Below are 15,734 nucleotides of genomic sequence, written 5' to 3'. Positions count from 1 at the left end.
CTCTTCCTCCCTTCTCCCCTGTCTCCCCCAGTTGCTCTCTTCCTTCCTTCTCCCATCTCCCCCAGTTGCTCTCTTCCTTCATCCTCCCCTGTCAAATGTTTATCTAGTGTACCTATGTATTTAATTAGTTTGTAATAATGTTTATCTAGTGAATATATGTATTTAATTAGTCTGTAATAATGTATCTATGTATTTAATTAGTCTGTAATAATGTATCTATGTATTTAATTAGTCTGTAATAATGTTTATCTAGTGAATATAAGTATTTAATTAGTCTGTAATAATATATCTATGTATTTAACTAATGTCTGTAATAATGTATCTATGTATTTAATTAAAGTCTGTAATAACGTATCTATATATTTAAACATTGTGTTATAGTGTTTATCTATGTATTTAATTAAAGTCTGTAATGTTTATCTAGTGTATCTATGTATTTAACTAAAGTCACATGATTTTCTGATGAGACTTGCTCCCTCTGCTAGAACACTTCTCCTTTGTCTACATTTAATTTGTAATTTTACCTTTATTTAAACAGGCAAGTCAGTTAACATTATTACAGACATTAGTTAAATACATAGATATATTATTACAGACTAATTAAATACATAGGTACACTAGATAAACATTATTACAGACTTTAGTTAAATACATAGATACGGCTTGGGAACAGTGGGTTAACTGCCTGTTCAGGGGCAGAACGACAGATTTGTACCTTGTCAGCTCAGGGGTTTGAACTCGCAACCTTCTGGTTACTAGTCCAACGCTCTAACCACTAGGCTACCCTGCCGCTCATGACTGACTCATGGTTCTGGACTGAGAGCCAAACGCTGTTTCTCCATATCCTGTTATTTAGCAGTAGACTGAACTAAGCTGTGAGAGACGAGCAGGACAAATGGTTGTGGTTCCTTTGAGAAACAGTGTTGAGACATTGAGCACTGAGAAATGGTGTGAGATTTCTCAACAAGACAGCACCACAAAAGTCACAATGTGGAAAGATGAACATCTCTCTGCAGAGGAGATTATATATAATTTAATACATTTGCTTTTGTCTGTTTTTGTTTTACATTTACATTTACATTTAAGTCATTTAGCAGACGCTCTTATCCAGAGCGACTTACAAATTGGTGAATTCACCTTCTGACATCAGTGGAACAGCCACTTTACAATAGTGCATCTAAATCATTTTAAGGGGGGGTGAGAAGGATTACTTTATCCTATCCTAGGTATTCCTTGAAGAGGTGGGGTTTCAGGTGTCTCCGGAAGGTGGTGATTGACTCCGCTGTCCTGGCGTCGTGAGGGAGTTTGTTCCACCATTGGGGGGCCAGAGCAGCGAACAGTTTTGACTGGGCTGAGCGGGAACTGTACTTCCTCAGTGGTAGGGAGGCGAGCAGGCCAGAGGTGGATGAACGCAGTGCCCTTATTTGGGTGTAGGGCCTGATCAGAGCCTGGAGGTACTGCGGTGCCGTTCCCCTCACAGCTCCGTAGGCAAGCACCATGGTCTTGTAGCGGATGCGAGCTTCAACTGGAAGCCAGTGGAGAGAGCGGAGGAGCGGGGTGACGTGAGAGAACTTGGGAAGGTTGAACACCAGACGGGCTGCGGCGTTCTGGATGAGTTGTAGGGGTTTAATGGCACAGGCAGGGAGCCCAGCCAACAGCGAGTTGCAGTAATCCAGACGGGAGATGACAAGTGCCTGGATTAGGACCTGCGCCGCTTCCTGTGTGAGGCAGGGTCGTACTCTGCGGATGTTGTAGAGCATTAACCTACAGGAACGGGCCACCGCCTTGATGTTAGTTGAGAACGACAGGGTGTTGTCCAGGATCACACCAAGGTTCTTAGCGCTCTAGGAGGAGGACATAATGGAGTTGTCAACCGTGATGGCGAGATCATGGAACGGGCAGTCCTTCCCCGGGAGGAAGAGCAGCTCCGTCTTGCCGAGGTTCAGCTTGAGGTGGTGATCCGTCATCCACACTGATATGTCTGCCAGACATGCAGAGATGCGATTCGCCACCTGGTCATCAGAAGGGGGAAAGGAGAAGATTAATTGTGTGTCGTCTGCATAGCAATGATAGGAGAGACCATGTGAGGTTATGACAGAGCCAAGTGACTTGGTGTATAGCGAGAATAGGAGAGGGCCTAGAACAGAGCCCTGGGGGACACCAGTGGTGAGAGCGCGTGGCGAGGAGACAGATTCTCGCCACGCCACCTGGTAGGAGCGACCTGTCAGGTAGGACGCAATCCAAGCGTGGGCCGCGCCGGAGATGCCCAACTCGGAGAGGGTGGAGAGGAGGATCTGATGGTTCACAGTGTCGAAGGCAGCCGATAGGTCTAGAAGGATGAGAGCAGAGGAGAGAGAGTTAGCTTTAGCAGTGCGGAGTGCCTCCGTGATACAGAGAAGAGCAGTCTCAGTTGAATGACTAGTCTTGAAACCTGACTGATTTGGATCAAGAAGGTCATTCTGAGAGAGATAGCGGGAGAGCTGGCCAAGGACGGCACGTTCAAGAGTTTTGGAGAGAAAAGAAAGAAGGGATACTGGTCTGTAGTTGTTGACATCGGAGGGATCGAGTGTAGGTTTTTCAGAAGGGGTGCAACTCTCGCTCTCTTGAAGACGGAAGGGACGTAGCCAGCGGTCAGGGATGAGTTGATGAGCGAGGTGAGGTAGGGGAGAAGGTCTCCGGAAATGGTCTGGAGAAGAGAGGAGGGGATAGGGTCAAGCGGGCAGGTTGTTGGGCGGCCGGCCGTCACAAGAAGCGAGATTTCATCTGGAGAGAGAGGGGAGAAAGAGCACAGGGTAGGGCAGTGTGAGCAGAACCAGCGGTGTCGTTTGACTTAGCAAACGAGGATCGGATGTCGTCGACCTTCTTTTCAAAATGGTTGACGAAGTCATCTGCAGAGAGGGAGGAGGGGGAGGGGGAGGAGGATTCAGGAGGGAGGAGAAGGTGGCAAAGAGCTTCCTAGGGTTAGAGGCAGATGCTTGGAATTTAGAGTGGAAGAAAGTGGCTTTAGCAGCAGAGACAGAGGAGGAAAATGTAGAGAGGAGGGAGTGAAAGGATGCCAGGTCCGCAGGGAGGCGAGTTTTCCTCCATTTCCGCTCGGCTGCCCGGAGCACTGTTCTGTGAGCTCGCAATGAGTCGTCGAGCCACGGAGCGGGAGGGGAGGACCGAGCCGGCCTGGAGGATAGGGGACATAGAGAGTCAAAGGATGCAGAAAGGGAAGAGAGGAGGGTTGAGGAGGCAGAATCAGGAGATAGGTTGGAGAAGGTATGAGCAGAGGGAAGAGATGATAGGATGGAAGAGGAGAGAGTAGCGGGGGAGAGAGAGCGAAGGTTGGGACGGCGCGATACCATCCGAGTAGGGGCAGTGTGGGAAGTGTTGGATGAGAGCGAGAGGGAAAAGGATACAAGGTAGTGGTCGGAGACTTGGAGGGGAGTTGCAATGAGGTTAGTGGAAGAACAGCATCTAGTAAAGATGAGGTCGAGCGTATTGCCTGCCTTGTGAGTAGGGGGGAAGGTGAGAGGGTGAGGTCAAAAGAGGAGAGGAGTGGAAAGAAGGAGGCAGAGAGGAATGAGTCAAAGGTAGACGTGGGGAGGTTAAAGTCGCCCAGGACTGTGAGAGGTGAGCCGTCCTCAGGAAAGGAGCTTATCAAGGCATCAAGCTCATTGATGAACTCTCCGAGGGAACCTGGAGGGTGATAAATGATAAGGATGTTAAGCTTGAAAGGGCTGGTAACTGTGACAGCATGGAATTCAAAGGAGGCGATAGACAGATGGGTAAGGGGAGAAAGAGAGAATGACCACTTGGGAGAGATGAGGATCCCGGTGCCACCACCCCGCTGACCAGAAGCTCTCGGGGTGTGCGAGAACACGTGGGCGGACGAAGAGAGAGCAGTAGGAGTAGCAGTGTTGTCTGTGGTGATCCATGTTTCCGTCAGTGCCAAGAAGTCGAGGGACTGGAGGGAGGCATAGGCTGAGATGAACTCTGCCTTGTTGGCCGCAGATCGGCAGTTCCAGAGGCTACCGGAGACCTGGAACTCCACGTGGGTCGTGCGCGCTGGGACCACCAGATTAGGGTGGCCGCGGCCACGCGGTGTGGAGCGTTTGTATGGTCTGTGCAGAGAGGAGAGAACAGGGATAGATAGACACATAGTTGACAGGCTACAGAAGAGGCTACGCTAATGCAAAGTAGATTGGAATGACAAGTGGACTACACGTCTCGAATGTTCAGAAAGTTAAGCTTACGTAGCAAGAATCTTATTGACTAAAATGATTGAAATGATACAGTACTGCTGGAGTAGGCTAGCTGGCAGTGGCTACGTTGTTGACTTTGTAGGCTAGCTGGCAGTGGCTGTGTTGTTGACACTACACTAATCAAGTCGTTCCGTCGAGTGTAATAGTTTCTACAGTGCTGCTATTCGGGGGCTAGCTGGCTAGCTAGCAGTGTTGATTACGTAACGTTACGTTAAAAGAACGACAATAGCTGGCTAGCTAACCTAGAAAATCACTCCAGACTACACAATTGTCTTAGATACAAAGACGGCTATGTAGCTAGCTAGCTACGATCAAACAAATCAAACCGTTGTACTGTAATGAAGTGAAATGAAAATGTGATACTACCTGTGGAGCGAGGCGGAATGTTGACCGGGTTGTTGAAGTTCAATTCGGAAGACGTTGGCTAGCTGTTGGCTAGCTAGCTAGCAGTATCTCCTACGTTAAGGACGACAAATAGCTGGCTAGCTAACCTTGGTAAATTAAGATAATCACTCTAAGTCTACACACTATAAACTACACAATTATCTTGGATACGAACACAGCAAAGACAACTATGTAGCTAGCTAACACTACACTAATCGAGTCGTTCAGTTGAGTGTAATAGTTTCTACAGTGCTAGTGGACGTTAGCTAGCTGCTGGGCTGCTGGGCAGATAGCAGTGTAGACTACGTTAGGACGACGAAATACGATAATTACGCAATTATCTTTGATACAAAGACGGCTATGTAGCTAGCTAAGAAGAAATTGCTAAGATTAGACAAATCAAACCGTTGTACTATAATGAAATGTAATGAAAATGTAATGAAAAGTTATACTACCTGCGGACCGAAGTGTAGATGCGACCGCTCGCTCCAACCCGGAACCGGGTCAATCGCTCAGTTCCATAGGTCAGGGTCAAGCTGAGCTGAGCCAATAGTGGAAGAGGTTACTGGTTGACTGTTGACTATATTCAGTTGACTGTATGTTACTATGACAGTCCTCTGTCTTTTAACACCTCCCCCTCTCTCACTCCCCCCCCTCTCTCACCCCCCTCTCTCCCCCTCTCTCTCACACCCCCTCTCTCACTCCCCCTCTCTCACCCCCTTCTCTCTCCCCCTCTCTCACCCCCTCTCTCTCACTCCCCCCTCTCTCACACCCCCCCTCTCTCACCCCCCTCTCTCTCACTCCCCCTCTCTCTCACACTCCCCCTCTCTCTCACTCCCTCCCTCCCTCTCACCCCCCTCCTCTCTCTCACTCCCCCCCTCTCTCTCCCCCTCTCTCTCACCCCCCTCTCTCTCTGCTCCTCTCTCGTTCTCTCTTTCTCTCTCTCTTCCTGACATGTAGCATCAGGCCTGTTGATCTTAACTCAGGTCACAGACCTCTAGCATCTACACCACCCCACTCTTCTCCTACTCTAACATAAGACCATTATAAAATATAACATATACTCTCCTTCATTTCCATTGGGAAAGATACAATCAATCATTAACACACTAACTATACAACAGTCAGATGCATGACATCCTCACCAATGTTCCCTCTAACTTTTTCCGCCACTGAGCAGATTTCAGGTCTGCTGAGCTCAAAATTGAATGTTGCAAAAATTCTGTGCAACTTCCAGTGTGTGTTTACTGTGAACACTTAGGCTGTACCCCCTTTAAGTAACAGTTAACAGTGGACAAGTTGATCATAATGTAGATCTACCAGAGTGACCTACCATCAATTTAGATTTTCTGCTGCACCGGTCTGTGTCGAGTACGAGATGAGTCGTGTCAATGCAATAGAATCCTACTCTGATGCGTTCTGTCTACAACATCTCTTACATGATGTCTTGAATTCACCAATTTTGGTTGGATAAGAGCGTCTTAAATGACTTAAATGTAAATGTAAAATAGTTGTTGCGGTTTGTTGAAAGTGGATAATATTACATTGATCACGTTTACCACAATAAAGGGACACGTTGATGGTGTTAAACCCCTCTTGATACTCCCCATCCCGGATCCGGGATCGTGAATAAAGCCTCAGGCTCATTAGCATAACGCAACGTTAACGATTTCTGAAAATCGCAAATAAAATGAAAATAATGCGCCTGCTCTCAAGCTTAGCCTTTTCTTAACAACACTGTCATCTCAGATTTTCAAAATATGCTTTTGAACCATAGCAATTCACTAATTTGTGTAAGAGTATGCTAAGCTAGCTTAGCATTTTGAGTAGCATTTAGCACGCAACATTTACACAAAAACCAGATAACCAAATAAATAAAATCATTTACCTTTGAAGAGCTTTGGATGTTTTCAATGAGGAGACTCTCAGTTACATAGCAAATGTTCAGTTTTTCCTGAAAGAATCTTTGTGTAGGAGAAATCGCTCCGTTTTGTACATCACATTTGGCTACCGAAACGAACCGAAAATTCAGTCACCAAAACGTCAAACTTTTTCCGAATTAACTCCATAATATCGACCGAAACATGGCAAACGTTGTTTGGAATCAATCCTCAAGGTGTTTTTTCACATATCTCTTCATTGATATGCAGTTCGTGGAAGCCTGCTTTCCCCTCAGAATCACATGGAAAAATACCAGCAGCTGAAAAAGACGCACCAATTTCGACGGAGGACACCGGGCGGACACCTGGAAAATGTAGTCTCTTATGGTCAATCTTCCAATGATATGCTTACAAATACGTCACAATGCTGCAGACACCTTGGGGAAACGACAGAAAGGGCAGGCTCATTCCTCTCGCATTCACAGCCATATAAGGGGACAATGGAAAACGGAGCCTCAAAAATCCTGCTGGTTTCCTGGATGCCGTTTCATCTTGGTTTTGCCTGTAGCGCCCGTTCTAGGGCACCCACAGAGAATATCTTTGCAGTTCTGGAAACGTCAGAGTGTTTTCTTTCCAAAGCTATCAATTATATGCATAGTCGAGCATCTTTTTGTGACAAAATATTGCGCTTAAAACGGGCATGTCTTTTTATCCAAAAATGAAATAGCGCCCCCATAGCATCAAGAGGTTAAAAGGGAAAACTCTAGAACAGTCGTCACCAACCTTTGAGTCAAAATGCAAGCCGAGATCTACCAATCAGCTTCTCTTTTTAACATGACTTAAAAAACGTACGCCTATGCAACATTAACAAATAAAAAACAGTACTGTAGCAATGAGTTTTGTGCAGGAAGCTACAGGCCCAATACATTATCACCGTTTGACGGAGAAGTCAGTCACTGGCCGTGGACAGCATTTGGTAAACTAACACACCTCCTCCCTGCTCTGTTTTCAGCTCCGTTAACAATGTGTCGACACACAGTTAATTTAGCATTCTCAGTTCATACAATACACACATTATTCTTAACTCCCTTCAGTAACAATATGGTACAAGGATGAGGCAAACAAGCATTCATGTTTTATTCATGACGTTTATTGTACTTATCAATGTTTTGGAGTAGCGCTCTGTTTGATTGTTTCTGTTCCTCTCTCGGTCTCTGTAACTTCCGGGTTTGCTGGAATAAACGCGCGAGATTCTTCTTCTATGGTATAATTGCGTTCGCAACAAGTGTATGTTCATTCCGCCACCTACGTTTCAGGTGGATAATACGTCTCCAAACAGGATAAACATTTAATCAACAAAAATAAAATTACAAATTCCATACAAACTATCATGTTAATTAAAGTAAATCAGCCTGCTTTTCTATTTTAATCAGGTCCCTAACACAGGATCAGAAGGATCATGTGATGGAGGGACATTTCCTAGTGACAGTAGTCCTTGAAGTGCTACAGCTACATTCTCCATAGGGGTCAATACTACAGATAAACAGCTACATTCTCCAGATAAACAGCTACATTCTCCATAGGGGTCAGTAATACAGATAAACAGCTACATTCTCCATAGGGGTCAGTAATACAGATAAACAGCTACATTCTCCATAGGGGTCAGTAATACAGATAAACAGCTACATTCTCCATAGGGGTCAGTAATACAGATAAACAGCTACATTCTCCTAATACAGATAAACAGCTACATTCTCCATAGGGGTCAGTAATACAGATAAACAGCTACATTCTCCATAGGGGTCAATAATACAGATAAACAGCTACATTCTCCATAGGGGTCAGTAATACAGATAAACAGCTACATTCTCCATAGGGGGGTCAGTAATACAGATAAACAGCTACATTCTCCATAGGGGTCAGTAATACAGATAAACAGCTACATTCTCCATAGGGGTCAGTAATACAGATAAACAGCTACATTCTCCATAGGGGTCAGTAATACAGATAAACAGCTACATTCTCCATAGGGGTCAGTAATACAGATAAACAGCTACATTCTCCATAGGGGTCAGTAATACAGATTAACAGCTACATTCTCCATAGGGGTCAATAATACAGATAAACAGCTACATTCTCCATAGGGGTCAGTAATACAGATAAACAGCTACATTCTCCATAGGGGTCAGTAATACAGATAAACAGCTACATTCTCCATAGGGGTCAGTAATACAGATAAACAGCTACATTCTCCATAGGGGTCAGTAATACAGATAAACAGCTACATTCTCCATAGGGGTCAATACTACAGATAAACAGCTACATTCTCCATAGGGGTCAGTAATACAGATAAACAGCTACATTCTCCATAGGGGTCAAGAGACGTGCATTAACTGCTCCTGGAATGTTTAGTCTAAGATATTGATCATCAATGTCCCAGAGATATCAACACCACACCACTCCTGGTTACTATGACTATACCATATCAACGCCATACCACTCCTAGTTACTATGACTACACCATATCAACACCATACCACTCCTAGTTACTATGACTATACCATATCAACGCCACACCACTCCTGGTTACTATGACTATACCATGTCAACGCCATACCACTCCTAGTTACTATGACTACACCATATCAACGCCATACCACTCCTAGTTACTATGACTACACCATATCAACACCATACCACTCCTAGTTACTATGACGGCACCATATCAACACCATACCACTCCTAGTTACTATGACTACACCATATCAACACCATACCACTTCTAGTTACTATGACTACATGATATCAACACCATACCACTCCTGGTTACTATGACTACATGATATCAACAACATACCACTCCTGGTAACTATGACTATGACTACATGATATCAACACCATACCACTCCTGGTTACTATGACCACATCCACAATTCCACACCTTCTTCAACATCCTCCTGACTTCAAAAGATTTTCCCAACTGAACATCCATATCTATCGAAAAACGTTCTCCAACAAGCAACGATTCATCATGCTCGTTTTCTTCAATATGTTAGCCCTTTTTGTTCCATTCTTGGGCTTTCAACTTCAAAATACATTTCTGCTTCTGCCATCTCACGGTCCTCCTCCTCCTCCTCTCCCTCTCCCTTTTCCACACCAAGGACCAGAGCTACGGCATTCAGGCTGGCTTTGTAGTGCCTGTCCCAAATGACACGTTCATGTGAATGGGTGTATTGGAAGACACCATGTCAGGAGCGATGGGTTTCTGCAAAAGTATTATATATGCAAAGGTTCAAGTGAGATAATTCATGATATCTTTAGCTGAGGGAAAAATGTAGGCTTTGATCTTTGTAATGGCTCAATTAACGATTTTGGTATGTTCTGATGGGAGGGGCTTCCCCCAAAAAGGAACCTCTCAGTTCAAAGGGGAACCATTTTCATTGAGCTGTTGATGGGGGGTAGTTTAAGTTTAATACAGGCTGAAGTTTCAGTAAAGGTTTACTTATTCTACGCAACACACTAGATGGTGCCTGTAGAGATGGCAGCTTCGCTTCAAGTCCTTAGGAGACTGGGCAATATTTAGTTTTTTCATGTATTATTTCTTACTTTTTTTATATAAGCATTTCGCTACATTCGAAATAACATCTGCTAACCAAGTGTATGTGACCAATAACATCTGCTAACCAAGTGTATGTGACCAATAACATCTGCTAACCAAGTGTATGTGACCAATAACATCTGCTAACCATGTGTATGTGTCCAATAACATCTGCTAACCAAGTGTATGTGACCAATAACATCTGCTAACCAAGTGTATGTGACCAATAACATCTGCTAACCATGTGTATGTGACCAATAACATCTGCTAACCAAGTGTATGTGACCAATAACATCTGCTAACCATGTGTATGTGTTCAATAACATCTGCTAACCATGTGTATGTGTCCAATAACATCTGCTAACCATGTGTATGTGTCCAATAACATCTGCTAACCAAGTGTATGTGACCAATAACATCTGCTAACCATGTGTATGTGACCAATAACATCTGCTAACCAAGTGTATGTGACCAATAACATCTGCTAACCATGTGTATGTGTTCAATAACATCTGCTAACCATGTGTATGTGTCCAATAACATCTGCTAACCATGTGTATGTGTTCAATAACATCTGCTAACCATGTGTATGTGACCAATAACATCTGCTAACCAAGTGTATGTGTCCAATAACATTTGCTAACCATGTGTATGTGACCAATAACATCTGCTAACCAAGTGTATGTGACCAATAACATCTGCTAACCATGTGTATGTGACCAATAACATCTGCTAACCAAGTGTATGTGACCAATAACATCTGCTAACCAAGTGTATGTGACCAATAACATCTGCTAACCATGTGTATGTGTCCAATAACATCTGCTAACCAAGTGTATGTGTCCAATAACATTTGCTAACCATGTGTATGTGACCAATAACATCTGCTAACCAAGTGTATGTGACCAATAACATCTGCTAACCATGTGTATGTGACCAATAACATCTGCTAACCAAGTGTATGTGACCAATAACATCTGCTAACCATGTGTATGTGTTCAATAACATCTGCTAACCATGTGTATGTGTCCAATAACATCTGCTAACCATGTGTATGTGTTCAATAACATCTGCTAACCATGTGTATGTGACCAATGTGTATGTGACCAATAACATCTGCTAACCATGTGTATGTGACCAATAACATCTGCTAACCATGTGTATGTGACCAATAACATCTGCTAACCATGTGTATGTGACCAATAACATCTGCTAACCATGTGTATGTGTTCAATAACATCTGCTAACCATGTGTATGTGACCAATAACATCTGCTAACCATGTGTATGTGACCAATAACATCTGCTAACCATGTGTATGTGTTCAATAACATCTGCTAACCATGTGTATGTGTCCAATAACATCTGCTAACCATGTGTATGTGACCAATAACGTTTGCTAACCATGTGTATGTGACCAATAACATCTGCTAACCATGTGTGTGTGTTCAATAAGATTTGATTTGATATTAGCTTTGCTTGAATTCTCTGCCAATAAATTGTTCAGGGAAAATTTTAAAGTTCAGGTAGACTATATTTTATCTTACTAGGCAAGTCAGTTAAGAACAAATTCTTATTTTCAATGACGGCCTAAGAACAGTGGGTTAACTGCCTGTTCAGGGGCAGAACAACATATTTGTACCTTGGGGATTTGAACTTACAAGCTTTCAGTTCATAGTCCAACTCTCTAACCACTAAGCTACTCTGCTGCCCAGGGTACATTTGTAATAGTTGTATTACTTGTGAGGCACAGCTGAGTGAGCATACATTTAAATATTTTTTATTTTTTTTAAATAGCTTTTTATTTTTATTTCACTGGGCTGATGGTGCCTGTATCTGATGGTCCGTCTCAGTGGACTGAGAGCAGCAGACTGAGGGCGGCACACTGAGGGCGGCAGACTGAGGGCGGCAGACTGAGGGCGGCAGACTGAGGGCGGCAGACTGAGGGCGGCAGACTGAGGGCGGCAGACTGAGGGCGGCAGACTGTGGGCGGCAGACTGAGGGCGGCAGACTGAGGGCGGCAGACTGAGGGCGGCAGACTGAGGGCGGCAGACTGAGGGCGGCAGACTGAGGGCGGCAGACTGAGGGCGGCAGACTGTGGGCGGCAGACTGAGGGCGGCAGACTGAGGGCGGCAGACTGAGGGCGGCAGACTGAGGGCGGCAGACTGAGGGCGGCAGACTGTGGGCGGCAGACTGAGGGCGGCAGACTGAGGGCGGCAGACTGAGGGCGGCAGACTGAGGGCGGCAGACTGAGGGCGGCAGACTGAGGGCGGCAGACTGTGGGCGGCAGACTGAGGGCGGCAGACTGTGGGCGGCAGACTGAGGGCGGCAGACTGAGGGCGGCAGACTGTGGGCGGCAGACTGAGGGCGGCAGACTGAGGGCGGCAGACTGAGGGCGGCAGACTGAGGGCGGCAGACTGTGGGCGGCAGACTGAGGGCGGCAGACTGAGGGCGGCAGACTGTGGGCGGCAGACTGAGGGCGGCAGACTGAGGGCCCTCCTCTCAACATCCCTCCTCTGTTCCTTTCCTCCAGTGACTCTGACCATAAAGAAAACTCCCTCCTAAAAACCGCATATAGTATATATTATATATTAGTTGACAGTCTGTCTAGTCCAGGTTTTAAACGTTTTGAAATCTCAAACTATCAATTTACCTGTATCTTTCTTTTCTGCCTGTTACATTACCGTAGACACAGTCATCTGAGCCGTCTGATTGGCCAGCAGTAGCCCTATAGTGCACTTGATTTGCTCTCTGGGCCAGAAAGGCACTTTGTACATTCAGACACATGAAATTGTTCAATATGGCAACAGTTTGCCTACCCGGCGTGCAGGGCAACTGAATCAGGTGCACCTCCTGCCAACAGCTTGCCTACCCGGCGTGCAGGGCAACTGAATCGGGGGCACTGACTGCCAACAGCCCAAGACCCCCCCAAAAAATAGGAACACAAGGCTTTATCGTGGGTTTTTACAGAAGTGTCCACTAGGAATGCCATGGAGATCAACCAGTTGATCGCAATCAACCGGTTGGTGACCAGCTGCTCTGGAAAAGTTAGTGAAGTTCAATCTCGTGCTTCTCGCTATTGGCTGATTTATCTGCAGTTTAGACGGAACATTGTGTCACACCCTGATCTGTTTCACCTGTCTTTGTGATTATCTCCACCCCCTTCCAGGTGTAGCCCATCTTCCCCATTATCCCCTGGGTATTTATGCCTGTGTTTTCTGTTCATCTGTTTCCAGTTCATACTGTTTGTTTGAGTCAACCAGTGGTTTGTGTCTGCGCCTGCTTTTTCCACAGTCTCTCTTTTCCTCCAGTTTTCTACCCTTGCCTGTCCTAACTCTGAGCTCACCTGCCTGTCCTGACTCTGAGCCAGCCTGCCTGACCACTCTGCCTGTCCTGACTCTGAGCTCACCTGCCTGTCCTGACTCTGAGCCCGCCTGCCTGTCCACTCTGCCTGTCCTGACTCTGAGCCCACCTACCTGACCCTGAGCCCACCTGCCTGACCCTGAGCCCACCTGCCTGACCGCTCTGCCTGTCCTGACTCTGAGCCCAACTGCCTAACCACTCTGCCTGCCTGACTCTGAGCCCACCTGCCTGACCACTCTGCCTGTCCTGACTCTGAGCCCAACTGCCTGACCACTCTGTCTGTCCTGACTCTGAGAGCCCACCTGCCTGACCAGCTCACCTGCCTGTCCTGACTCTGAGCTCACCTGCCTGACCGCTCTGCCTGTCCTGACTCTGAGCCCACGTGCCTGACCCTGAGCCTGCTTGCTGATCTGTACCTCTGCCCTCCTCTGGATTACAGACCTCTGCCTACGCTGAGGATGCCTGCCATCCTGTACCTTTGCCCCCTGACTCTGGACTATCGACCCCTGCCTGTCTTTGCCTGCCCCTGTTGTCTGCAATTCTGTTTTATCTTGGTTCTAATAACACTGACCATCACACCTTAATTAACTGACATTAGTGCCTGTCCCCAGATGGACAGTTAGACTACAGTAAAGTACATTTACAGGTGATCACATCATTGTCCTGCTTTGAGACACATTTTTACTGTCTGCTTCCAGCTGGATGTTCTTTTACTAACCCTGCAAATGGTAATATATCAAAAAACATCTCAGTAACTGTCACAAGTGTATAACAGCATCCTACCTGTGCTCCAGTTCAGGCTCATCAATATCACTGCAAGTATCATATCTGTCTCGAACTAGGTCTCCGCTGAGCGAAACAAGTCTACTGTCATGGAGAGAACTGAACAGAGAAGTAATTTTGCCGAGCAGTATTTTCAATCTCATTATTTCCTTACTTCAATTATGTGGCAAACTGTTAAGCAAATCAGATCAGTTAAACCCGCCTTCCTAAAGGAAACACTTACATCAGAAAAACTCCACAGGAAACTGCTGTCAGAGCAGCAGTTACACACAGTGTCCTATAATATCTGACCTAATTGTCAGCGATTGACTTGGGAAAGTCACCTCTAACTGTCTGTGTTGTAGAAGCTAGAGGTCTGTTTCCCAAGTCAACTCAACAGCTGTGTTGGTAAATTACATATTTTTATTACTTAGAGAATAGTATGCTGTTAAATGCTAGCGTTTTTCCACTGATACAAACTTGTTCTGTGTGACTTCGTGATAAGCATGGGCGTACAGCCAAGAGTTGTTTGGGTGTGACCGCAGTACGTGACACATCCTGTTTTTCACAATCTGTAGAAGCTCAGCTATGTGGGAACATACAGAACGGACCAGAGAATAGTGTGATCTGTGGTAACGCTAGACGGCTGAGCCCTGGTGCTGTCAAAGTCAGCTATCTTCCTCTGCACAGACAAGTTACTCACCTTTTACACACTATGTTCCTCACCCTCTCTCTCTCCTCCCCCCTCTCTCTCTCCTCCCTAGTCTCCTTCTACCAACCCAGTCTGTTAATAAGTCCCATCTCTCTCCCATCTCTCTCTCTAGACTAGGGCTTCACAGGCAAGGATATTGCTGCCAGTAAGATTGCGCCTAAATCAATCATTTATCGGATCATCAAGAACTTCAAGGAGAGCAGTTCAATTGTTGTGAAGAAGGCTTCAGGGCGCCCAAGAAAATCCAGCACGTGCCAGGACCGTCTCCTAAAGTTGATTCAGCTGCGGGATCGGGGCACCACCAGTACAGAGCTTGCTCAGGAATGGCAGCAGGCAGGTTTAAGTTATATAGTCTACCAAGTGTTAATGTCACTACATGTTTAAGTTGTATAGTCTACCAAGTGTTAATGTCACTACATGTTTAAGTTGTATAGTCTACCAAGTGTTAATGTCACTACATGTTTAAGTTATATAGTCTACCAAGTGTTAATGTCACTACATGTTTAAGTTGTATAGTCTACCAAGTGTTAATGTCACTACATGTTTAAGTTATATAGTCTACCAAGTGTTAATATCACCACCATGAATGTAGAAGTTATATAGCCTACCACGTGTTAATATCACCACCATGAATGTTTAAGTTATATAGCCTACCAAGTGTTAATGTCACCACCATGAATGTTTAAGTTATATAGTCTACCAAGTGTTATTGTCACTACATGTTTAAGTTATATAGTCTACCAAGTGTTAATGTCACCACCATGAATGTTTAAGTTATATAGTCTACCA

The 15,734-nt window shown here is 45.3% G+C and overlaps 1 protein-coding gene across 1 annotated transcript in view; it reads right to left on the bottom strand.

Moving 5' to 3' along the window:
• LOC135534358 (deleted in malignant brain tumors 1 protein-like) overlaps positions 1-14,369 on the bottom strand; it is a 38,584-nt gene extending 24,215 nt beyond the window's left edge. Inside the window, exon 1 of the mRNA XM_064961382.1 lies at positions 14,255-14,369. Coding sequence (XP_064817454.1) covers positions 14,255-14,297 — 43 coding nt within the window. The 5' untranslated portion in view covers positions 14,298-14,369. The remainder of the gene's footprint in view (positions 1-14,254) is intronic.
• Between the last annotated feature and the right edge of the window lie 1,365 nt (positions 14,370-15,734).

The sequence above is a fragment of the Oncorhynchus masou genome, unplaced genomic scaffold (genome assembly GCF_036934945.1).
Source record: "Oncorhynchus masou masou isolate Uvic2021 unplaced genomic scaffold, UVic_Omas_1.1 unplaced_scaffold_3284, whole genome shotgun sequence".
Taxonomy (NCBI): domain Eukaryota; kingdom Metazoa; phylum Chordata; class Actinopteri; order Salmoniformes; family Salmonidae; genus Oncorhynchus; species Oncorhynchus masou.
This window is presented reverse-complemented; position numbering and strand designations above follow the sequence as displayed.